This window comes from Zootoca vivipara, chromosome 9 (assembly GCF_965207765.1).
Source record: "Zootoca vivipara chromosome 9, rZooViv2.hap1.1, whole genome shotgun sequence".
Lineage (NCBI taxonomy): Eukaryota > Metazoa > Chordata > Lepidosauria > Squamata > Lacertidae > Zootoca > Zootoca vivipara.
The window spans coordinates 28,691,090-28,716,269 of NC_142592.1; the positions used below are offsets into that span (position 1 = coordinate 28,691,090).

At 42.6% G+C, this 25,180-nt stretch overlaps 2 protein-coding genes across 4 annotated transcripts in view; one reads left to right on the forward strand and one right to left on the reverse strand.

Moving 5' to 3' along the window:
• The window catches only part of ZFC3H1 (zinc finger C3H1-type containing), a 36,095-nt gene extending 26,921 nt beyond the window's left edge, over nt 1-9,174 (reverse strand). Inside the window, exons 1-5 of one of the 2 annotated variants that reach the window (XM_035128385.3) lie at nt 8,357-9,174; nt 3,928-4,347; nt 2,850-2,908; nt 2,344-2,542; nt 1,978-2,204 (exon numbers count right to left, since the gene is read on the reverse strand). In XM_035128385.3, coding sequence (XP_034984276.3) covers nt 1,978-2,204; nt 2,344-2,542; nt 2,850-2,908; nt 3,928-4,347; nt 8,357-8,948 — 1,497 coding nt within the window. In that variant the 5' untranslated portion in view covers nt 8,949-9,174. Of the gene's footprint in view, nt 1-1,977; nt 2,205-2,343; nt 2,543-2,849; nt 2,912-3,927; nt 4,348-8,356 lie in introns of both variants that reach the window. The other variant, XM_035128384.3, reaches the window with a different exon arrangement.
• A 19-nt stretch (nt 9,175-9,193) lies between these two features.
• FAABTP (fatty acid amide binding transmembrane protein) overlaps nt 9,194-25,180 on the forward strand; it is a 33,094-nt gene continuing 17,107 nt past the window's right edge. Inside the window, exons 1-3 of one of the 2 annotated variants that reach the window (XM_035128388.3) lie at nt 9,194-9,281; nt 9,765-9,794; nt 13,511-13,576. The gene's annotated coding sequence lies outside the window, so the exon portion shown is untranslated. Of the gene's footprint in view, nt 9,282-9,764; nt 9,795-13,439; nt 13,577-25,180 lie in introns of those variants that run through there. The other variant, XM_035128387.3, reaches the window with a different exon arrangement.

Sequence of the window (25,180 nt, forward strand, 5' to 3'; positions counted from 1 at the left end):
ACAGCTGCTGCTACTGTAATTATCCTTGTCTCCAATGACCCCGGGCTCCTTCCCTTCCCTGGGGTATACATCAGGTGTGAGGCCCAACAGGCAGCATTGCAAGAAAGAGAGAGCGCCACGGACAGAGAAATGAATGTGTCTATCAGGAGAAATGCGTATCAAAATTCTGAAGAATTTGCATGAGGATTTTTTGTTTTAAAATCATTATTACTATTATGTATAACAAAAATGTCTCAGATTGACTGCAATTGACCTATATGACTCTACAATTTGAAAACAGAGACACTGAATGTACTTTTGCTACTTATGGAAAATCTTAATTAAAAACGTATTTTTAAAACTAAAAGAAGAAAAAGAGAAATGCCTTTACAATCCTAGGCAGGTGCCCATCAATGGAAATAGGCCAGGAAGCCCCAAGGAGTTATACAGAGTGCAGTGCTTCTCCTCTGTTGCTGGCTGGCCCCCCACTCCTAATCCAGGTGACTAACTATGGTATTCTGCGTAGTGGCAGGGGAAGCACTGCTATCTGTGTTCCTCTAGGTTCCCCAGTCCATCAAAATTAAATTCTCTTTCCAAACGCTCAATGGAGTACCAGGAAATAAAGAAAATAAAAAGGAACAGGCCCCTGAGAAGCCCACAATTGTTGTGGTGCCCACAATAACATAGGTGACAGTTCCTCATCCTCAATATAGTGTTGCGGGGGGGGGGGGGGTCTGCAGAGGGCATCTGGCAGAGAGCCCTCTCAAACCTGGAGCTGACCCTGCGAAAACCTAATTGTAGGACTTAAACTCCACACTATCAGCCATGAATTTGCATTATGGATTCAAAATGAACTTAAAACTACTTCAGATTCTCCTCTGGGGACAGTTAGAAATATAGTTGGAGGGACTCAGGAATTTCTCCAATTTCTCACTGTTTGTCGGAGAACCAGCCGACTCTTAGGTGCGAGGAAATCATGAGATGAGAGTCAGGAGTTTCAGATAGAGAGCATGAGCAGAGTGCGCTGAGCAGAGTGCTCTGAGCAGAGTGCTCTGAGCAGAGTGCTGACTGCCTCTCAGCCTCAGCTCCTTTATTATGGATGGTTTCCTTGTAAAAAACATTAACCTTTAACCTATACATGACTCATGCAAACAAGGAAGATGTGTAAACAGACAGACTGGCGCCAGTGGTCCTGTGGTACTTCACTTGATTGATTACTCCCCAATAAACCTGTGCCTTACACAGAGAACTCCACCCGCACACCCCCACAACTGTTACACACCTTGCACATCCAGTCGCTGCTTTTATTCCCCAATGAAAACCCAAGTGGAAATAATCCCTTGTGCTTTCAGGATGTAATTTTACACAAGTGGTTGTAGCACTGCTCACAACAGAAAATTTTCAAATCATGGATATTTACAACAACACCATCTCTAATCAACTTAAAAACATGACTAACAAAATGAGTTTAATATTTACAGTGCCTCAGCACAGTTGCCACTTATCTTTAAAGCCTCACTACTTACTAGTGAGAATTTTATGCCTAATTTGGTCTTCCTACTCATCTGCATCAATTTCCAATTATTCCTTTGAAAACCATCAGGTTGAGAAAAAACACCCAATGTTAAAGACTTTGTTTTTTAATGTGTATAATATACTTGAATTTAAAAGTTCTCGTTTTCCAGATTGCTCAGCATTTTTTGCTTACATAGCACTACCTATGCCAAAGGTTTTACAACTCTTATTTCATAAAGCCCAGCAAACTAGAGAAGATGGTCAGTATTTCTGATAGAAAACAGGCTGAAAGATAGCAAGTTGTCCAGGACCAAGATATCCATATCCAAGGAGACTTCAACTAAGACCCTCAGGTCCTAATCTAATCCTATCAGATCATGGGTCACCAAAATGAGCAAACCCCACCCCACCCCCAACAGCAACATTAATTACACAAGTAACACAACTCTATGTTAAAGCCATACTCTGTGCCTGTCAATTTACCTTGCTTCTTGATCTTGCCTTGCTTCCAACCAGCTTCATAAACCTATTATACTGTTCTTCTTGATTTGAAAGATCACGGATTTTTCTTATTTCCTCCTCCCTTTTCCTTCTCTCCTCCTCCTCTTCTTGTTTCCGTTGTTCCTCTTCCTTCTGACGCCTTTCTTGCTCCTTCTGTTGTTGCAGTTTTTTCCACACTTTTGTTTGCTGTTTCCTCAGTGCTTGTTTAGCTTTAAATAAGAGTATTGATTAATTACACTTAATTTTTCCAAAGACACACAACAAATCTATGGAGAAAGTAAGCTGTCAAATATTGAACATTACAGATCTCAACTTGGAAAGCCACTGCTCACCAATTCAACCATTTACCTGCAGTGCTGGTTTTTTTGGCTGAATGCGATTTTGTGCTGGTTTTGATCTTTTGTGGTACATTTTTTGCCTTTGTAAGTTTTTCCTTGCTTTCTTTCATCACTTGTTGTTCTTTCTGTTGCCACTTTTTACTAGCAGACTGCAAAGCTAGTAGTCTTAGCTGCAACTCTGACACTTCCTCCTCTTCATCAAGCAATTTCTTTTGTGAAATGAAAAGCACAAACACACTTCAGTTCTTTATTCATCATTAAACAGATATTTTTTAAAAGGTTTTGACTAAAAAAAATTCACTTTATGCAAAACACAGAAGGATGGTTTTCAAACCTTACAGACAGAGTCCTAAAACACATTTTACTCAGGCGTCAGCCACATTTAACACTGTAGGACTTGCTTTGAAGCAACATACAGTACATACCGGTAGGATTGCACTGTAAGTATACATGAGGCTAGAGCTAAATTTTAAGTGACTGATTTTGCAGCTGGAAAAAACAAGTGGCTTCACTTACCTTCTCTACTGCAGCATCTGATGGGCTAAGATTTTGTTCTCCTTGCTCTTTTTCATCTGCTACTTAAAAATATAAACAATATATTTTATCAAGCACAATGAAAAAGTAAATGCATTTAAGAATGCAAAGGAACAGTCATATTACAAATAAATTTCTAACATGTATATTTAGCAGAATATGCTGCAAAATCTGTATGCCTGGTTCTTTTAATCTTGCCATGGTCCCAATTTATAGTTGCTCTGTGTGCAAAAGCAAGCACACATTCCCCTAAGTTCCTGTCTTCTTCTCTTATTTTATTATTACATTACACAAGAGGTGTACTTCATACTGGGCGAAACTCATGCTCCCTGGTCACCTTAATACTTCCACTCATTATGTGACCCAGTCTGAAGGCCTAGAAGCATCAGCATCACAGTGTGAGAGAAACTCAAGCAGAGGCACCCCCAAGCTCAATATCAAGATCAGCTCAAGACCTCACCTCATAGAGCAACACTGCAGATTCCAAACTATCTACTCTGACAGTCAGGTCCAGGCTTGGTTTGTCCACACTAATATTGTAAAGTATGCCTGCTATGCCCTCAAATGAAACATGCAGCATTTCCACAGCAAAAAGGTAGAAAAATAGATAAACATCTCAAACAAAACAGGAGGTGCCAGAGGATACTACTCTATTCTCCTCCAGTACTAAACAGCACTCTAGATTCAATCTGTTCCAAGTTCCCAGGCAAACAATGGTCCAGGAATGGAAAGATAAAACAGAAGTGCATGCCAAAGTTATCAAACAAATGAGGACATGGAATTCCCTCTACATGTTATTTTTATTATATGTTAGATTGTTGTTTGATTCTCTTTTTATTCTTGGCTGCCTTTACTTGAGTGATATTCTGTTAGTAAAACAAGATATAAACATTCTTCTCTGTTTACCAGTAATAAAAGTTAAATAAAAACAACAAACTGTAATCTGTGCCAATATTACAATGTCTCTAAAAATGTGAGCTACTCTGTCACAAGCAAAAGCAGTTTTAAAAATTACAGAAAGGATAAAACCATGAGTTTATTACACACAAGGAACAGTTACCTTGACTGGCAACCAGTAATTCAGATTTCTGTGACACTTGTTTTACTCCATCTTTCACTTTTTTCAACTTGCTCCTCTCAGCTAGGGTTGGCAGTTTTTGCCTGAGAGGCTTCAGTTCAAATGCCTGAAAGGTTAACACTTTATTCTTCTCCTCAGGAGACACTTCATTTACAGCATCCTTTGTAATACTGATATTTTCTGTAGATACTTGGTCCTCAGGACTGGCCATTTCATCATTGACTTGCTGAGCAGTTTCCTCTTTGTTATTCAGAGCCAGTTTCTCATCTTTATTAATATATTCAAGTTCTAGTTGAATTTGCTTATATTTCATCAACAGATCCTCAAAACTCTCTTCAACAGAGTTATCATTCTTAGATGTATAGTTCTGCTTTCTAGATGGAGATTTTCCAAAGCTTTTGGCTAATTTATTTATTAAGAAAATGGTCTAGAGTACATTTGTCACTTGCACCACTGTAAGGAAGTGATCAAAAGCATATAGCCACTGAAATTTAATTTCTGCTCCTAGGTGATTTACTGTAACCCCATGTTTAAAATATTTTCTGAAACCTTTCATTCCAAACAGCAATTCAATCATGTTTCAACATGCAAGAGATGGTAATACAACTTCCATGTTTACTCACACAGTGCTTCCTTACAAGATTCTGCAGTAAGTGAAGTGGCATTCTCTTGTCCTCTTCCCAAACATTTGATGCCAGGCATTGCAACCACCCCTTTGAAGAGGTTTCCTGACCTCAATTCCACTGCCGCAACCAGTTTGGTTTCTTTCCCTCCTGGGACACGCCAACTCTCATTGTACACCTCCCAGATGATTTCCTCCCCTGAAGTATTTCTCATCACAATCTTAAATGTTAGCAATAGACAACTACTTCTGGCTGGCCTCTTTCATATTTAAAAAAGCTGGTGGCAGATCTACTTAAGTTTAAGGCATCAAAAAACTTAGTTTGGTGAACTTTGATATTTTAGGCAGTATCCAACTAAACAATTCTGCTAGCACAAGGACTTCTGGATGTGCAACAGAGCTTTCTCTACCTCTGCTTGTAACCCATGACAGCCTCTAGCGCAGAATCTGAAGGGAAAGGAATTGCCCTCATTTATGACGCAGATATACCTTAAGGCTGTGTGCACTCTGTGCTAAAAATAATTCAGTCCATTTGTTGTATATGTAAAATTATTTGGATTTGTATATATAGACCTCTTCTTTTTATACTTTATTCTACTACTGCTCTATCTGCAAACGTTCTGTCTTTCCCTAAATATGGGCAACCAGTAGTGCAGGCACTACCTCTAACTACTAGCAGTATTAAGCTATCACAGGCCTCTAATTTCACTAGACATTGCCTACACTTTCAAATATGTCTTCACAACAGTAAGAGACCAGAAAGTTGTTTCTGTTAAATGAAACTCCATATACTCTGGGACAGGCATCCCCAAACTTCGGCCCTCCAGGTGTTTTGGACTACAATTCCCATCTTCCCCGACCACTGGTCCTGTTAGCTAGGGATCATGGGAGTTGCAGGCCAAAACATCTGGAAGGCTGCAGTTTGGGGATGCCTGCTGTGGGAGCTCAATTCTGTGGCCAGTATCATTTTATGTGCTTTCTTCATTCCCCAAGAACTAGGGCTTCAGGGTTTTAATTAGCTGCCTACACAGTACTTCATTACAGTTGTTCTTTTGAACAATTGCCTCTGATTGGAAAGCATCCTAAAATATGTTGGAACAGAATCCGATGGTGTTTCAAAAACAGAAGCTTACTCATGTGTTAAGCCAGCTATGCAGTGAGGAGCTAATAGGAGTTATAGTCCAAAACAAGAGCCCCAGGTTGGGCAATGCTGATCTAACAGAAAACCCATAGCAGTCAAGGGGGGAAAGCTAGCCAAAACAGACTTCCACACTGAGCCAGTCATAGGCTTGCATTGCAACATGTTGAACTCAGCTTGTAGTGACAGTGTTACATGCAGAGACTGTAAGGCAAACCCAATTTTCCTTTTCCTAAGTTTTTTTCCCCCACCAGTGATCACAAGAAGGAATACATTGTGTTGTCCTGTTTTATTCTCACAACCACTTAGCAGGATAAGGCAAAGCTGAAAAGACAGCAACTCACCATCCAGGACGATCTGGACTAAGCACTGATTCTAACCCAAGTGTCAACATTCCAATTCCACCTCTCTATCTACCATACCACAAGCGTAATTTGTCCATTGAAGCAAGCTATCTGCTTCTAAATAGAATGCAACCAAAGAGAAGCAAAAGCAACTCATGTCATCTTTAGAAGAATAAAACTGGGAGATGAATAAAAATATACAGCAGCACCAATTGAGAAGCCTCAGCTTTTATCCTATTCTCTATTTACATAATTCCATAAAGACACAGAGATACAGAGGAAATTACTACATGCAGCTCACACAGAACAAACTAAACAGTGCTTTGTATGCCCCCAAAATATGTTTTTTTAATTCTTTCATTTCATGGGCAAAACTGAAACTAGTAAACTGGATAAGAACCACACCCTGGACAATGTGTTACTAAAAGAGTATGACTCTAGTAGTTAACTTAAATTCGGTTTTTAAAAGTTACTTGTTCAAATAATAAATGTGCAAGATATTAATCACTGTTGGAATATCTGACAATTCACTGTTGGAATTGCTACTCAGGCAACAGAGTCTTTGAATATACATTTAAATTTAATGAAAAACATAATCTCCAATTTCTGCTCTCTAACTGCAGCTCTGACGAGAGCATACAGTACATTCACTGCTTGTAAGTTTCGCTTGCCTCCATTTGGTCTTGTCTGGAGATACTAAAACCTTTTATCAACTTATGCTGTTATGTTACCTGCAGCCATACCTAGATGGAAACAGCCTGGGAATAGTTACACATGCTCTAGTAACCTCCCATTTACATTACTGCAATTGAAAAGGGTTTGGAAACTGCAGCTGGTCCAAAACAGGACAGCAAGGCTTTTGACTGGGATATGTTATCGTGTTAATTATGTTATTGTTTTATCAGCTGTACTGTCTCCCAGTCAGTTTCTGGGCTCAAAGTGCTGTTTTTAAACATTAGACCAGATATGGGAAACTTGTGGCCCTCCAGATGTTGGTGGCTTCCATTTCCCAGCAGCCTGTTAACATGGCTAACCAAAAGATCCCTCTCAGAGGTCCTGCTCCAGGCACCTCCATTTAGACAGGCAGCAACCATGAACTGAAGAACACTCTATCCAGAGAGACTCATGCAGGCCTAGCATCTTCTTTATGGCACCAGGTAAATAAACTTCTGGCACCAGGTAAATAAACTTCTATTTCCCCCGTGCCTTTACAAACAAAATGTGATTGTACTAATTATTTTTGTGGGTTTTATTTTCTTCTTGGCATCTGGCTTTAAATTCTCTCCACCAAAAATTTTTAGACAGCATGCTGTTCTCTGATAGTATTTAAACTGCCAGACAGCTTGAGAATGTTATTGGGCAGCCTGATTTAAATATCCTTCATTTTCTGTCCTTTCCCCTGGCTTTCCCCTGTGGCCAACGCTTTCGCTTATCTTCTCAAACAGCTACAGCACAGGCACCCTGCTACACAACGAACACCATACTGGTAATCTTTTCGAAAATAAGCCCTAGGAGTTCAATGGGACGTACTCCTAGGATGGCCGCCATAATGAATGTAATCTTTGGGGCATTATTCATAAGTAAACATGCTTTAAAAACTGAATGAAAATGATAACTTATTTCAATAGTACTTTTAAAAGGTACCATTTTAGTACATAGTACTATATACTAACTGATGCAAGAACTGCTTGTTTCCGTTCCTCACCCGCAAAATAAAGGGGGAACTATCCCCCCTATGCCTTCAACATTTCAAGGAAATTTACATTTCTCATCCTAAAAACAGAAAGACAAAAATTAAAAACATATTCTTGGTCGAGGACAAATTTTAAGCATTCCTTGGTTAGAATATTCCCCGCCATCTTCAGTTACACAACTAAAGGCCAGGTGTGTGGCCAGCAAACTTGCTTAAATGTAAAATCAACACATTAAGTGTTTCAAGTATTTCAGGCATCACATCTGAAAGCCAATGAGGCTCCTCCCAAGATACCAGATGACATCTTCTGTCTCGACCACACACTTCACTTCTGCAGAACCTCCTTAAATCTCACACCACTCTCTCTGTCTCTCTCTCTGTCACACACACACACACACACACACAAGCATTCATTTCGGCTTTGCCCTTTCTGCTGTCGTCACTACGGCCTCCACCCAGACCAGAGAAAACAAAACAGGCCGCCGGTCCAAATCCAGGACCACCCTTGGGCCAAACTACCCCGCGTTATAAGACAGGCAACCCCCACCCCACCCCATTTCCTGCGAGACGCAACAGAGAAAGGCCAAGTTGCCTCTTCTTAATGGCAAGGATACATTTCCGAGGAGAGGGTTCCCTCCAGCCCTGGTTCCCGCCGTACCCTCCCCCTCCCCCTCCTCCCCCGGGAGGTCTTCCAGGGGGGTTTCCTCCTCGGCTCCTGCCCCATCGGCCCCCGCCCCGGTAAGGCCTTCCTCGGAAGCGAAAGCGGTCCAGGGCGTTGTGGCTGCGCTCCCAGAACGAGAGCCTGGGGCCGGAGTCCTGGTGCGAGCCGGGCGGCAGCCGCGAGCATGAAGACGACGGAGGCGGCGGGTGCGGCCGGAAAGGTTCCTTGAGTCGGTAGCCGCCTCCGCCTCCGCCTCCTCCTCGGCCATGGAGGTGCCCGAGCTCAGGAGGAGGCTGGTGGCGCAAGTGGGGGAAGCGGCGAGACGAGGAGAGGAGGAGGCTGTTCCGCAGGTCGGGAGGCGGCCTACGCCTGGCGTAAGGGCCCTTGGTGGTGGTGCCTCCACCGCCATCTCTGCTGCTGGGCTCCGGAGGCCCGCCGTCGTTATTGTCGTCGTCGCTGATTTCCCCGTCCTCCAGTTCCCCTTCCTCTCGCGGAGAGAGGTCGCTCGAGGCCGCCGCCTTCCCCTCAGGCGCAGGAGCCGCCATAAGGGGGTTTACTCGGCCGCTTACCGACGCGGCAGGGAGCGGCTTCGAGCTGACGTGCACGGCTAGCAAGCGCGCCGTTCACTTTCGGTTCCTTGGCCGTGTGCCGCCGCGGCCCAGTCAGACCCCAAACTTGTACGCGCGACACCACCCTTTCCCCGTTTGCTGGCGCCTGCTCTCGCGAGAGCTCAACTGCGGCTATGCTCGCTCCTGCCCCCCTCCCCACCACCACGGTTTTTTTTCCTCCAAGAAGGGGCAGCGAAAACATCACAAAGGGGACGTCGAACGGCATGATGGGAGTTGTAGTCCTCTGTTGTGCGTTGGCCATGGGCCGCGGTGAGGGTCGCCTGCTTGTTCAGCAGCAAGTTCTACACAGCAGTCCGTGGGGAGGAAGAATGATAAATAACGGTGCTTTAACAGTAGAAGTTTAAAGGGAAAGGGCCGGTTCTGGAATTGTATCCCCTCAGAGCGGCCGTTTCAGTGAGGCGACTCCTTTGGGGCGCAGCAGATTCAGACACAGCAGCAGGGTCGACACAAAACTCCGCTCGCGACGTTTGGAGTGAATCTAGGCCCCAAGCGAATCCGCTGCCGTGAGATGTGGTATCAGATTCACGGAGGGTGAGGTTATCGATAGGGAACGAGGCAAAGATGGCTCTAGGCTGCCTCGAAGATCCGAGGCCCCTTTCATTTGCCCCGCTTTCGGAGAATGCTGAAGACGCGCCTCCTTTCCCTGACCTTTGACACTGTTTCTTTCGGGATCCACCCTACTGTTACTTAACTCTTGTTTTTTTTATTTTGAAAAAAATTAAATGGTTACAGCCTGCCCTGGGAACTGCTGCTGAAGGCCAGGTAATCAAACTTAATCATAATAATTAAATAATAGAAAGAACACTAGGTGAGAGCTGTTGTTGCCCTCATCGCTTGATGGTGGGGCATCCCATAAACATCCGGCTCCCCACTGCGGGAAATGGGATTCCAGGCTATTTAGGCTTTGGTGTAATCCAGTAGATTTTTTTGTGTTTAGGATAAAGCACTCTGGAGAAATGGTTGTCGTTCTCCAGTGAGGCAGCTACGGTACCTATGATGATGGTGATAATACTTTATTATTTATACGCCACCCATCTGAAAAAAATCTGAAGTTGTTATTTTCAAGAGGCGTATGAGGTCATCTGGAATAATTAAAAGGTGCCAGCTGTCAAGCTACAAGACCTCAGTGTAGCTCATACCACTTCTCATTTTCTAAATACACACACAAGAGTTTTGTGGCACTTTAGCAAATACTGTATGCTTCAGTCACTCGGCTAAGTGGCTTACAGGGCAGAAGCTCTTTGATGCTACTGCTCTATGAGGTATGCTGACACAACTGTGCAGATACACCAATGCAACACTGCTATGTTGACACAACTCCAGTGTAGCAGCCAAACAGTGTGGAGACATTGGCAGGACAGGGAGGAGCAGACCTTGAACGTCTTAACCGTGCCCTCAGCAATGGCAGAATTTACACAGCCCATAATGCTGGTCTAAGGAAAATGCCTTCCATTCACTTTGGTAGAAGCAGGAGGGGGATCACTACCTACCCACATTGCCTTGATAGATTATAAGCAGGCTGGATCCCTAGATCCAAAGTGTGGGCTAAACAGGAGAGAGCCCCCAGCAGAGTTTAAAACCACAAACTCATGCAGCACAGTGAAGCATGAGGAATATAGGCTGTTAGACCTTTTGCTTCCCCTCTCTACTCCTCTCTCAAAGAACAGAACACACCACTAATAAGTTTAAATGCTTTACTTAACAACTCCAAATATCAGATTCATGCGTTATTCCATGCAGCAGCAAGAACACAGGTAGAAAATTATTGCGTTACAAAATACAGAAAAATATTTCTGAGCACACGGTCTGGACTTGAAGCAGTCGAGTTTAAGTTGAGTGTACTAATGAACAGGAGATGGAGGATGAGGCTGGTTGAGTGTCTCATGCTTCACTGGACAACTTAAAGGTACAGTGGCAACAGGGCTGGCATCAAGGGTCAGCAAGGTCAGGCACCTGCTGAGGATTCACAGCCCAGCAAGGGGCCCTTCAACAAGAGCCCCCTGGATCTGATACAACAAAGTGGTAGACTGACCAAGGGAGGGGGCTCATGGATAATGTCTTTCTAAACTGCCCTCTGAAACCTGAAGTTGACAGTGAGCATCAGTCTCTAGTGACTGGATAGCTAGAGTAATGTTTTGGAAACACTGCAATGCTGATCGTGCTCCAGAAAGAGTACATTCCACTGAACACAGTCTGGCTTACTTTGGAGTAAACATGCATCCTATGAGCTTGTAATTTAATTTTATAAGAGTTGTCCTTTTTATCCTGGGATATACAAATAAAAATAATAATTCTTAGAACTGAAACCTGCAGCAGAATCTTTTTGCTCTTCTCCTAAAATGTACAATTGGTATCCTTTTGGTATATCATTCTAGATACTGATTGAACTGTGGGAACCTGATTAATGATTTACTTTATTTTGCAAAACATGAGGAACAAGTTTCTCCTTGTTTTTAGGAGAATGCTTATGAGACAAAGAAGAACTTTTTACTAGAGCAATCCTATGTCAGTAAGAATGTCATACCCATACTGGACACTCTGCAGCAGAGATGTCTAAAATGTACCCAAATCTTATGTTAGCTCTCTTTTCCTTTGTTATCAGTTAGTATCAGTTTCTGCTTTACAGCATTATCTAATTGAGCAGTGGTTCCCAACAGGTGGTCCGCGGACCCCCAGGGGTCCGCGAGCTATGCCAGAGGGGTCCGCAAGATGCTATTGGAATAAAAAATATATTAAATATATTTCGTATGATAACAGATTTTTTGTTTTGGCCGCTTCCTGGATGAGCAGAGTCTAGCGCAAAACTAGAATTAGATGAGGCAGTAGTTCTGCTGTATGCTGTTAGGTGGCGCTTTACAAACTACTGTTTTGCAAAGAGGCAGCGCGCGCATTCTGCTAACGCTCACCTCCCCAAGATGCCTTGCGCGCGTCGGCTTCATTTGTGCGCTACTGCGCAGGTACCCTGTCTTCTCCATTCCCCTCCCTCCTCCCTGGACTCTTATAAAAAGACTCTTAATTTGGCTCTCACTTTTTAATTTTAGGATTAGGAATTAATGGGGGTCCTTGTCACAATAGTGGCTCGATGAGGGGTCCTCGAGAAAAAAATTTTGGGAACCCCTGTAATAGAGAAAAGGAAAGTGTTTGCTCAGAGGAAATATTGAAGTATAGCAACAATTAAGTAGCAAGCTGCTGTGTGCCTCCTGAATTGGATGTGTTTAGATACTGTACAGTGGCAAGGACAATTTTAAGGAAAATCACATACTGTATGTGGTTCTAACCTGCTTAGTACACTTCACTGGGGCTTATACAGTATCTGGAAAACCCTTTTTTAGTTTAATGCTGCATGTCTGTACTTAGGACAGAGTTAAGTCCCATGAAACCAGGGCCGGCCCAGGATGTTTTGCTGTTTGAGGCAAAACAGAAAATGACATACACACCCTCTGTAGCTACCACCTGTGGTCAATGTATACCCTCCAACATTTCTCCAATGAAAATAGGGACATCCTATTCAATAATAATAATAATAGTAATAATAATAATCATCATCATCTTTTTTATTTATACCTCACCCATCTGACTGGGTTGTCGCAGCCTCTGGGCAGCTTCCAACATATATAAAAACTTTTTTAAAAAAATCCCTATACAGATATCTTCTAAAGGTTGTATTTCCTTGGCTCAGGGGTCGCATAGCTCCATACCATCCAACATTTCTCTGATGAAAATAGGGACATCCTAAGGAAAAGCGGGACATTCCGGGATCAAATCAGAAACTGAGACAGCTTCTGTAAATCTGGGACTGTCCCTGGAAAATAGGGACACTCGGAGGGTCTGCACCAAGGCAACCCAGGAAAGCTCCAGCATGCTGAAGTAGGCAGGAGAGAAAAAGGGAGGCTGGAGGGGAGCAGGCAGTGGCGGAGGGGTGAATGGAGGAAGAGGAGGCTGTGGTGGGTGACAAGCACAGGAGACAGTGAACCACATGCTCCTCAAGGCCTGGATCTGCTGCCCCCAGCCTGCCGCCTGAGGTGGTGACTGCCTCATCTAGCCTCATGGGTGGGTTGGCCCTGCATTAAACACAGTGGTGCTTACTTCTGAATAAGCATGTGTAGAATCTGCCTTGGAAGAAATATTAAGCGAACTGTGATATTGGTTGGCACCTTCCTGCATTTCAGTGCTGATAAAAAGACACTGGGTGGATCTCTGAGGTTGGAGGAGGAGAATGCCTGCACAGGCAGGGCTTTGCTGTGAAGCCTGAGGCTTAAGCATGCCTTGACTTTCTTGCATTTCCCAATGCTGTCCCATCCTCCAACAAAATGAGTCGTGAGAAAATTTAAGTTCTGCGGCACATAGTAGCTGAAACAAGGCGAGCGGAACTAGTTTTCTGTGGGTGAAAAGAATGAGCAGGAAAACCTATCCCACTACTCCATCAAGATGCTGCTGGTGGCTGCTTTGTTAATGTGCTACTTTTGATATTTTCTCAGGATTTCAACCTGTGGTTTTGAATTTTACCTTCATCTTCTACTCCCTGAATCCATTCTCTGGAACAGGTAAGGAATACTGATTAATTCCCACACTTTCAGTGTAGTGGCTTATTAATTTTTTGCTGATTATATTTTGTTTTTAAGTATAATATTTTAATACATTCTGTAGAATCCTTTGAAAACATTCCTTCTAGCACAAGCTGTGTACACGCTATACAGTACATTGGGAGCACATTCTTTCCCTCAGTGAATTCTGGGCACTGTAGTTCCTCTCAGAGAGTTACAATTCCTAGCATCCCTTTGTAAACTACAGTGCCCAGAAACCTTTGCAAAGTCCAGCAGTAGTAATGAAAGACAACACAATGTTGCTGCTAGCCTTCTGGGGGAAGCAATTACCAGATTAACTCCCTTGATGTTTGTTTAATCCTAATCTGTGCCTGTTGCTTGCAGACCAACTGTAGCCTGGTAGGTTGCTCAGACTATTTAGGAAGCTTCCTAAAAACTCTGGCAGGTTTGGGATCAGATGTTCATGTATGTTGGGAGAAAGTCTCTAGGCTAGCACTGCTTGTCAGACTTGCTTTTGTTGTTGCTGTTGGGAAGCCACTTGGATTACCTCAGCCTTTGCCAATCTAGTGCCCTCCAAAAAATTTGGACTGCAACTCCCATCAGAACCAGTCAATATGGTCAAGGATGATGGAAGTTGTAGTCCAGAGCTTCTGGAGGGCATCTGGTAGGCAAAGGCTGGTCTGCTTGGTTACTCAGCCTTAGAATGTTGGAAACATTCTTGGATAGAGTTTTGGTCCAGGTTTGACTGTCTGTTGAAGTCCCTGGTAGTGCTGCACTGTCCCAAGGTCTTTTGCTGCCTAAAACACAGCTCAGATGTCTCCACCAGCATTTAAATGTGTTGCTGAATTTTTTAAACACCAGTTTCTACTTTTCTCTGTGCGCCCCATCTGAACCAGATCACTTCACCTTGCTAGTCAGCAGGTATAATGCAAGTTTTAGGAAACTTTGAACCTCCACATCATCTACAACTCCCATCATCCCTGGCCATTGGCCATGCTGGCTGGTTGATGAGAGTTGTAGTTCAGCAACATCTAGAGCATGAAAGTTTCCCCACACCTGCTATAAAGCACTAGTGGACAACCAGCTGAGGAGCTGCATGTGGCCCCTAACCTCATTGTATACACCGTCTAATGCTTCTCGAAGGTGCCCCATTATTCCATCATTGGATCAGTTACTGTTTGTTTCCTCCTTGTTTTTTCTTGGTTTTAAAAGTGTTTTTCCTCTCCTCTCTTTGCATATTTTCAGAACAACTCAAATGAGCTGTATTGTGTTTGATCAAAATTAATTTATTCCTTTTTTAAAAAATTGCTGATTGTATGGGTTAGGAAAAGTAAGTTTCCTTCCCAGCTGTCTGACAGCAAATTGGAAGGCTTTTGTCATATGTGTGCTCGTAGCTAGGGGTGTGTGAGAAGTTCAGTTCACTTCATATTTAAAGGTGTGCGTATCAAATTTGCACTTTCCAGAACAATATATAAACCAAACCACAGCCATCCTTTGAAACTTGTAATGCAGTTGTCCAGCCAAGTAATGTGTTACAAAAATGAATATATTTCGGTGAGGGTACATAAAAAGGCACATATCCGTGAAAATAACATGCAGAATGCATTCTCTCATTATATTAGGGAGAATGCTTTGCAAAAATGTCTTTATTAGGCAAAATTGCATTAAAAATGTATCGAGAGAAATTCACAGTAACATGTTGATGAATTTTCATGAGAATTTCATAAGAAATTGCTGCAGAAATGTGGACAACTGAATTTTAAGGTTGGAAAAAGGAGAGAACTGAAATGGCAGAGCCATCCATCTTTGCCTGTAGCACAATCAATTCAGAAAGGGATTACTTTAGAAAAGGATGAATCCTACCACATTCAGAATGGTAGCAGCTGGGTTCTCCTACAAAGGTAGATTTTACCATTTTGTGGTTGGTACTACAGTGGTACCTCGGTTTATGAACACAATTGGTTCCGGAAGTCTGTTCATAAACTGAGGCGTTCATAAACTGAAGCAAACTTTCCCATTGAAAGTAATGGAAAGTGGATTAATCCGTTCCAGACGGTCCGCAGAGTAACCGTTCATAAACTGAAGCGAACTTTTCCATTGAAAGTAATGGAAAGTGGATTAATCCGTTCCAGACGGGTCCGCAAAGTACTTAAACTGAAGCGTTCATAAACTGAAACATGGGTGTAATTGGTTCCGGAAGTCTGTTCATAAACTGAAGCGTTCATAAACTGAAGCGAACTTTCCCATTGAAAGTAATGGAAAGTGAATTAATCCGTTCCAGATGGGTCCGCGGCGTTCATAAACCGAAAATTCATAAACCGAGGTGTTCATAAACCGAGGTTCCACTGTATAGGCATGTGGGGCAGTGGAGAAGAAAATAACATGGATTCCCACGAAAGGCTGAGGTGGGGGAAAGATCACCCCCCCCCAAATTACCCTCTCACCTCAAGAGCTATAGATGGGTATGGGCTTATATTCCCCACTATCAATTTTTGGGGAAACAGCTTTTCCCTACGAGAAACATTTCCCCATTGACATCCATAAGGGAAGGCATAGATCTTTGTGAAAGGCACACATGGTTTTTAATCCCTCCCCCAAATCACTTGAATTGGAGTGACATGCAAAAATAAATCACTGTGGTTAGAAGCTAACCCTAACTCTAAACTTTAGGCAAAAGGGAAGGAGACAGATTGGGAGCCAACTCCTAGGAACCAAGGTCCCTTTACCTCCCCCCCCCCCAATAAAAGCTGATAGGCATTGCCATTCAAGTAGTGTGTGCATCCAGCACATATTCTGATCAATTAGGCAGGGCAGGATTTACCTGCCCCCCCCCAACATTTTTTTTATTCAAGTTGGCACCCCTACCTAAAGCTGCTTTCGTAAAGCAGTTGTTATCAATAAAATGTGCACTTATGTGCTCAGGACAGCAAATCATTTCCGTGTGCAATTTAGGGAGATGTCTCTCTGGATAATAATGTCATTAGATCATATTCAGAGCCAATTGAAAAGAGTGTTGCATTATGCATCCCAATTAGCATGCTCAAATCTCCTTCAAAGGAAGATCAGAGCTAATCTACTAAAAGCTTATCCCTGGTAAGAGTTTCAAAAACAATGCTAGGATGCCTTTTGCTGTGGAATGCTTATTGGAAGAGATAAAAGGTAAAGGTAAAGGAAGAGATACTCAATTTCAAATATACTGTAATATACTTCTAGTGACTTGAATCCAGTCAAGGGAGATTTTCCATTTGATTTATATACATGGGAGGATATTAACCTCATATATTTAAATGATCGTGAATGTATAGGTCACAGTGGCCCACTTTTCATACCAAATGGGCTGCAATAGTACTTTGACACTGTCGCACAAAAACCTTTCAGTGTTGTTGCAGATGAAGTTATACAAGCAACATGCTTGCTTTCTGTGGTTCTGGCCTTAGCACTGGGGTAGGGAGCCTGTGATATTACTGGACACCAGCTCCCATCATCACCAACCAGAAGTGGTCAGGAATTATGGGAGTTGTGTCTCAGGAATATCTGAAAGCCCACGGTCTCTCACCCCCTCCAGTGCCTTAAAAGAGCTATTATTTCAAAATAAGACTGCTGAGAATTTCATTTCAAGAGTAAAACTTGCACACAAATACGATGACGTTTGGCAAATGAACCATTGACATATACTCCACTCTCAGATCACCATCAACTTCCCTGAGGGCAAAAAAAGAAAACATCCCAGTCAAAGTGTGTACCTTGCCACATTTGAAGTGCTTAAAACTTGCTGGGACAGCCACGTGGCACTTAGGAAGGCCATGAAACCCTGAGCCAAAGCTGCCATGGGAAGCTGAAGTCCCCTACATCCAACCTGATATAAGTTAGGCAGCCAGATTGGCAGCACACCAATACAATCCCCATTTTGTCCTGTATGCTTACACCACCACTTACAAGCACCAGTAACAAAGGCTGTATACCTGAAGGAGCGTCTCCACCCCCATCGTACAGCCCGGACACTGAGGTCCAGCGCCGAGAGCCTTCTGGCAGTTCCCTCACTGCGAGAAGTGAGGTTACAGGGAACCAGGCAGAGGGCCTTCTCGGTAGTGGCACCCGTCCTGTGGAACGCCCTCCCAGCAGATGTCAAGGCAATAAGCAACTATTTTACTTTTAAAAGACAACTGAAGGCCGCCCTGTTTAGGGAAGTTTTTAATGTTTGATGCTGTATTGTTTTTAATACTGTATTCGGTTGGAAGCCGCCCAGAGTGGCTGGGGAAACCCAGCCAGATGAGCGGGGTATTAATTATTATTATTATTATTATTATTATTATTATTATTATTATTATTATTATTATTACTAGGCTTTGTCCAAAACAAAACCTGCAGAGCAGGGGCAGGGGACCATGTTCAGCTCAAGCAGCACCTTCTGAGAGACAACTTTCCAATGCCAGTCATAGGTGCAGCCAGAGGCCCCAAAGTGAAGACCAACAACTGAGAATTTTACCTTGATACATGAGGTTTTTTCCCACTGAGGCTGTGTACAACCATGCCTTTAAATGCACCCCGAATAATATTGAGAACTATGGTTGCCCTCAGAACCACAATTCCCAGCACCCTTAACAAACTACAGTTCTCAGGATTTTTGGTGGGGCTATGCTTTGAATATGCTTTAAAGGTATGGTGTGTAGACAGCCAGGCATGTAGCTAGGGGGGTGCAGCCGGGGCAATTGCCCCGGACACATTTTGGGCGGGGGACATGCTGCTCATGCCACCTTCCCCAACCCAGCCCTGCATGTGTTTGTGTGGGTGGATCTGATCAGATCCCAGCCTTGCAAAGCTGCTTGGGGAGGGCGGCGAGAGAAGGATCCCAGCCGTGCCAAGGCTGGATTGAAGGGTGTGTGGCTGTTGTGTTCTCCTCACTCGTCCTCCCCGAGTGGCTTTGCGACGAGTATTTACATGGTGGGACACGGAGGGCAAATGGAGCCCACTGCGCCAGGCCAGCTCTTACCACTGAAGCGAGCCACAGTTCCGTTTGCCCTCCACACCATGCACCTTTCAATACTGGGATTGAAGGGCGCATAGCTGTTGCACATTTCTCATTCTGCTCTCCCCGAGCACTCCGGCTGGTCAGGCAAAGTAGGCTCTTTCACCCTCCTTCACCTGTCCCAGGCACCATGAGAACATGCTCTGCCACTGTTCACAGCCTGACACAACTTCCCTATCCTCCATCCAGGAAAAGCAAGAAGCATCAGAGTACCGTAATTAGTGACAGCGTAGCTGCCCACAGTGATGTATGATGTTAAACCACCAGATGAAGCAACCACTATAAAACCTAGAGCAAAACAGAATAATGTGATATTCAAAAAACTAGAACAATCTTAACAGTGCAATCTTATGCATGTCTACTTGAAAACAAGTCCAAACTGAGTTCAATTGAACTTACTCCAATGCAAATGTGTACATGTCAGGACTTGAGTCAGGTGTAGATCAGCATAAACAAAGCACCCGAGGCCAGTGAAGTTAATCTTCCTTGGTCTTGCCCCAGTGAAGCTGTTGTGAGGTCTGAAGGTCCCGTCTTCCCACCCCTCTCTAAGGCTCCTCCTCTCCAGAGTTTTCCCCAGGCATTGTCAAACTGTGTGCCACAACTAAGCTCTTTTCTGTTCTTTTCATTTCTCTGTGCATTCTTGGAACCCAGGGGGCGGAGACTCCCTGGATTCTTCAGGAGCCTCTTGATCCCCACTCCAGCCTCTGCTTCAGCCTCAAAGTCTGAACTGCACTCTGGCACAGCCTCTTTATGTTCACTAAACCCTGTCACCTCTCCTGCAGCTGACACCTCCTCCTCCCAGTCAGCTCCTTCTCCCTCTGACCACTCATCATTGTCCCACCACCAATCCCCAGGCTCTGAGCCTTCCTCCCCTTGGTGTTTCCCAGCTGGTGCCTCCCACCACTGCTCTGTATCCAACAGCCAGCCAGTCCACGACAGTACAGAATTACATTCTAAACCAGCAATACATCTCTTCTTAATATATTCTTGAATGGACCTTCAACCCCCCCCCCCATCTGTTCAAATCTTAGTCACTTGATGCTCAATCATGTGTTTCTATCTTGCTGACTTTGGGTGGAAAGCAGTGAGTCACCATTTGTACTTAGCGGTTCATTAGTATGCACGGCATATCTCTGCCCTGTACGGTAATGTGGCAAATTGTTTGATGTAGTTTATATTAAATATTTTAAAAGTGCATAAAGTGCAAAAATGGCTGCTATTAAATATCTAAGCTCTAAAATGGTAAAGGTAAAGGGACCCCTGACCATTAGGTCCAGTCGTGGACGACTCTGGGGTTGTGGCGCTCATCTTGCTCTATAGGCCGCGGGAGCCAGTGTACAACTTCTGGGTCATGTGGCCAGCATGACTAAGCCGCTTCTGGCGAACCAGAGCAGTGCACGGAAAGCTGTTTACCTTCCCACCTACGGTATTTATCTACTTGCACTTTTTGCATGATTTCGAACTGCGAGGTTGGCAGGAGCTGGGACTGAGCAACGGGAGCTCACCCCGCCGCAGGGATTTGAACCGCCGACCTTCTGATCAGCAAGCCCTAGGCTCTGTGGTTTAACCCACTAGGCCAGGCATCCCCAAACTGCGGCCCTCCAGATGTTTTGGCCTACAAGTCCCATGATCCCTAGCTAACAGGACCAATGGTCGGGGAAGATGGGAATTGTAGTCCAAAACATCTGGAGGGCCGCAGTTTGGGGATGCCTGCACTAGGCCCACATTTTTATAGAGAATGAATGGTACATGAATAGAACAACACCTGAGTTAAATATTTTAGGGCTTCTTCTAAGTAAACCTGATTAGAATCAGATAACAATATGGAAGCATGATCAGAAGCAGATAGTCTATGGGAGCTCACTAAAAGACTTCAAAATGTAATAAGGAAAACACATTATGTTAGATGATGACCAGGATCTCTCACTTTTTATCTTTTTATTAATCAATAACAGCCACCTTTCCCTTTGTGGAGCAAATAACAACTGGATGGGACGGGTCTCATTTAGTTTGACCAAGTACATAATTTTTTTAGGCATTGTTCCCTTAAATACCATTAGAACTGCCATCAATATTACTAGTCTATGGAATTCATACAATACCCAACTGATATAAATGCACCCTCCCCCAATTAATTTTAATGGTTCAGTATAAGCATGATGTGCTATAAGGATTAATCAGTTTTACAAGAGCGGGACAGTTTTATGAATAAGTGAGCTCTTTTATTAAATAGAAGTTTATATGCACAATAAATCCCTTTAACAGAGGATGCCTACAAAGCAATCCAGATTTCCCTTATCTCGCTCAGGTTAATTTGGAGGAATCCTTGTCAGCTTTGTAGCTCTGTTCTTAAATCCATTCTTCCATATAATATTTCTCACTCTACTGCTTAAACAAACATAGTGACTGATTTATATTAAAGACACTCAGACATAGGCTGGTGGTTAAGATACTGACAGCCACTGACTTCCCAGTCTTGAAAAGACAATGAAGTAATAAAATCCAAAGATGTTATTTCAGAAATGGTAATTCTACAAGTGTGGAAGTAATTCTGCCAGGGAGCGGGGGGATTGAACCATAACATTCTAATATCAAGAAACATATGAAAGGTAGTCATGAAAGCCAAATTGTTTTAAAAATAAAAAAGCTTCCTGGCCGAAGCAAGATATTTTGTATCCAGTTACAGCATTTTAACCCAATACTGTATTCCTGAAGTATTTTAAAGTAGCTAGACTCTCTTCCTATTTGCACCTGTGCTTTTAAATGAAACTGGAAGCGGTTACAGTCTCATGTACAGTTAGGAGCAAGTTCCACTGAATTTCGTGTGCCTTTTTTCAGAGTACAGTATCGTCAGTATGCACATAGAATTGGACTGTAAACCTCTTTTGCGTGGCAGACAAAAATAATGTGGGAAAATATTAATTGTATTACACATAGGATACTTCTTAGTAAGCTTTAACTGGCTTTCTTTCATCAGCATATTTTAACAGAGCCTAGGTTTTTTGAAGCTTGCTCTCTGTTTTATGGAGTTGTGTTAATTCAGAATATTTCAGGTCAACATTCCAAACTTTGGGAAGGGCCTGTAATCACATGTGTTCTGAACAACACCTATCTTTTTAAGGGGCTCATCAAGAAACTATTTTAAAATACTACACTTTCCATTCTGAATGTGTTTCTTGTAAGTCCCATTGATTTTGAGGATTTTTGTTTCCCCCCTTTTTTTGAGGGAATGTGTTTAAGATCACAAATGCGATAAAGCGGTAAATCCTAGCATGTAATGCAAACAATCAGGTTGTGGAATTACCTCTCCCCTGAGATGCATCTTGTGTAAGCTTTTCAATGATTGGGCAATATGTGTTTCCTTATCCAGATCTTTTGCTGAATTGATGTATTCCCTTCTCCTGCGTTCCTGTGCACTGCTGTCCTGTTATTTTGTCACTGGTTTTGCTATTTTGTTTTATCTTTTTAATGTAAATTACTATTGCTTTAATTGCGACATTTTTGTAACCTATCCTGGGATCATTGGGTGAAATGCAGGCTGAGAGTACAGTATAATAAAAAACAAAAAAAAATTTCGCTTATATAATAAAAAATAATTTATTCAGCTCAAAAAAAATTCCATCCTTAATACAAAGATCAAATAGTAGGGCTAAAGAGTAATAGGGCAGACTATTTTCAATAGCCTGATAATGAAGCCTCTCTATTTTCCTATACTTGGAAACACTTGCTTCTTTTTCCTACATTAAAATAGGAAAAACTGTGGTGAGGATGTCATACAAAGACCAAGAGAACTAGACTTCAAATTCCTCCCTCCTATCTAAACTTTCTCTCAGTTTAACTAATCTTCACAACAATCCTGGGAGGTTGAATCATGGGAGTGTGGAGGACCATGCATAGTCCACACCCTGAACTCCCCGAAAGAAGGGCAGGGTAAAGTGTAATAAATAAATAGAAGAGTGAAGTGAGTGGGGCTGAGAGACTTCAAAGTGTGTCTAGCCCAAGGTCACCCAGCCACTGCATGTGGAGGAGTGGGGACGCGAACCGGGTTCACCAGATTACAAGTCTACCACTCTTAACTACTACACCACACTGACATTTCTAAAATATCCCTACATGATCTCCCTGTACTGAAAGAACTGAAAGGCAAGAGCTGGTGGGGCTTTGCAGGTTTTTATTAAACATGAAAACAGAGTGCAATGGTCTTCAGTTGAGTGTAAGGACTAGCATGAGTAGCAGGGTGCATTCTCCCTTGTTATCCAATTGGGAAAGTGAGCAAGGAGTGGGGAACAGAATGGGGAGAGTATTATAATCAGAAGTGTGCTTTCTTAATGGTACTAATCATAGTGCTTAATCTGCTCCAGTGCATGCCTTTTGAAAGGCTGAAGCTCCATTGAGCATTGCTATTTATTTAGATAGAAGTCTTGCAGACTTCAGTGGGGCTTCCGGCCTGACAAATGTGCACAGGAATGCACTCCTACACCTGTGTTCAAAGCAATGTGAAGGCATTTCACGAGAGTAGACATCCCACCACTAACTCACAGTCAGTTTGAGTTATATCCAATGTTATACATACTTAATTCCACTGATTTCAGTGGGTCTATTTTGGGTATGTGACTTAGCCCCGTTAGTATATGTATTTAGTGTACTATTCCCCTCAAGTCTCAGAGTTCCCTTGGAAGAAGGATTGGTATTTAAACTATTCTGAAAATTGTAGCTCTGTGATGGGCACAGCAGTCGTTTGACAACCCTCAGCGCGCTTAACAAACTACAGCCCCCAGGATTCTTTGGGGGAAGCCATGTCTGTTTAAAGTAGCATGATGCTACTTGTAATGTAAAGTGCCTTGGTTGATTAAAACTATTTGCATAAAATTTAGTTTGCTGTGATTTCTGAGGACTTCATCAAGGTTAGGGATCTTAACCACATCTTCTGAAAGTTCATGCAAAATCAATGGGAGTTCCAGGATATATGTTGAAAAATAGTGTAATATTTATAGATATTAATTTCTGAATGCCTTAAAAAGTTAGATGATGTTCAGAATACAAGAGATGACATGCTTACTATTTAATATTTTCTTTTGCTTAAGGTTTTAATTCCACATTTCCACCGCAATGACTTTCAGGTTGGCTTGCAAATTCTCTAAAACGGTTAAAGTAAACAGCTTAATAACTGATAAATGACACACAAAATAAGCCAGTAGATTAATTGCTATTTAAAAGGACAGACAAATAAAAGCAGCAAAAGCAAAAACAATAGCACTGTACAGTATTAATAAAAAATGGTTATGAAGACTTAAGCTGCAGTCTTGAGAGCTAAGCTTACCTGCGTATTTTGTAAGCGGCGTGTCAAGGATGTAGGCTTACCTGGAAATTATAAAAATGCTTTGGAAAAGCAGAACCTCGTCTCCTACCCCATCTTGAAGTCTTTAAACCACACCTCATCCCGATGATTAAAGTACACTCCCTAGTAATTTTCTGTTCTGCAATTCATGTATACCTCTCTGAAATACACTTTTTATTGGCTGCTTTGCTGACACTGTAATATACTATTTTGTCATATTCTTGCTGAGGTTGACAGACTGGCATAATCTGCCATCATATGGAGCCTCTGCTCTTGGTGCTAAACCATGTTCTCCATTCCCAGAAAGGATATTTGGAGATATCAGTCCCACACTCGTGGTTTTCTTTATTTTCAGTTTTCTGCTGAAGTCGTGATTCCTTCCTACATATAATACAGCTTTTTCTGAGGCTCAGCATAAATTAAATGATGAGTGGGGTTTATTTCTAGCATTTGTCGAGTCAATCAGTTTATTTATTTCTATCCTGCTTTTTTGCAATACAGTCACACTCAGTGTTGCTGCATTTTACAACAAATGAAAGCACATCATAGCTAAAGTAAAAAGTGTGTCCTATCTAAAGCAGTGGCACACAATTTGCTCTATGTGATGCTACACTTAGGACTTGCCTGGAAGCACCAGTTGGTTAAAAATACCTTGACTAGAGTGCTGAGGAGGACAAACAACCTGAGCACATAACTCCCATACTTAAAAACTTGTACTGGCTACCAATATGCAACTTCAAGGTGCGTGTATTAATTTATGTAATTTTGGCCCAAGATCCCATAAGGACCACTTTATGCTTCTATCCCTGTCCCATCATTGGGGTATTATGGGGAGCTTATGTTAGTGGTTCCCCAGGGCTCAGTCACACGGCTTGAATCCACCAGGAACTGTGCATTCAGTTTTGTGGGCCCAATTCTGTGAAACTTCCTCCTGACTGAGATCAGGCGGGGACCTTCCCTACTGAACTACTGATGCTTGATGAAGACTTTAAACATTTCATCCAACATTTTAAATAAGCTTTATGACTTCATGGTAATTGTAATGGAGGGGTGTTTTTTTGTAGCCTTGTTGATATTGCTTAGAGACTATGGTATCAAGCACTATATAAATAGTTGAAATATTGCTCTAAAGTAGTATTTCAAACAAATCCAATAACTATTTCAAGGCAACCACTCAACATCCATCAATACAATAATTCAAATATAAATACTAACTCAATAATTAGTAACACTACCAATA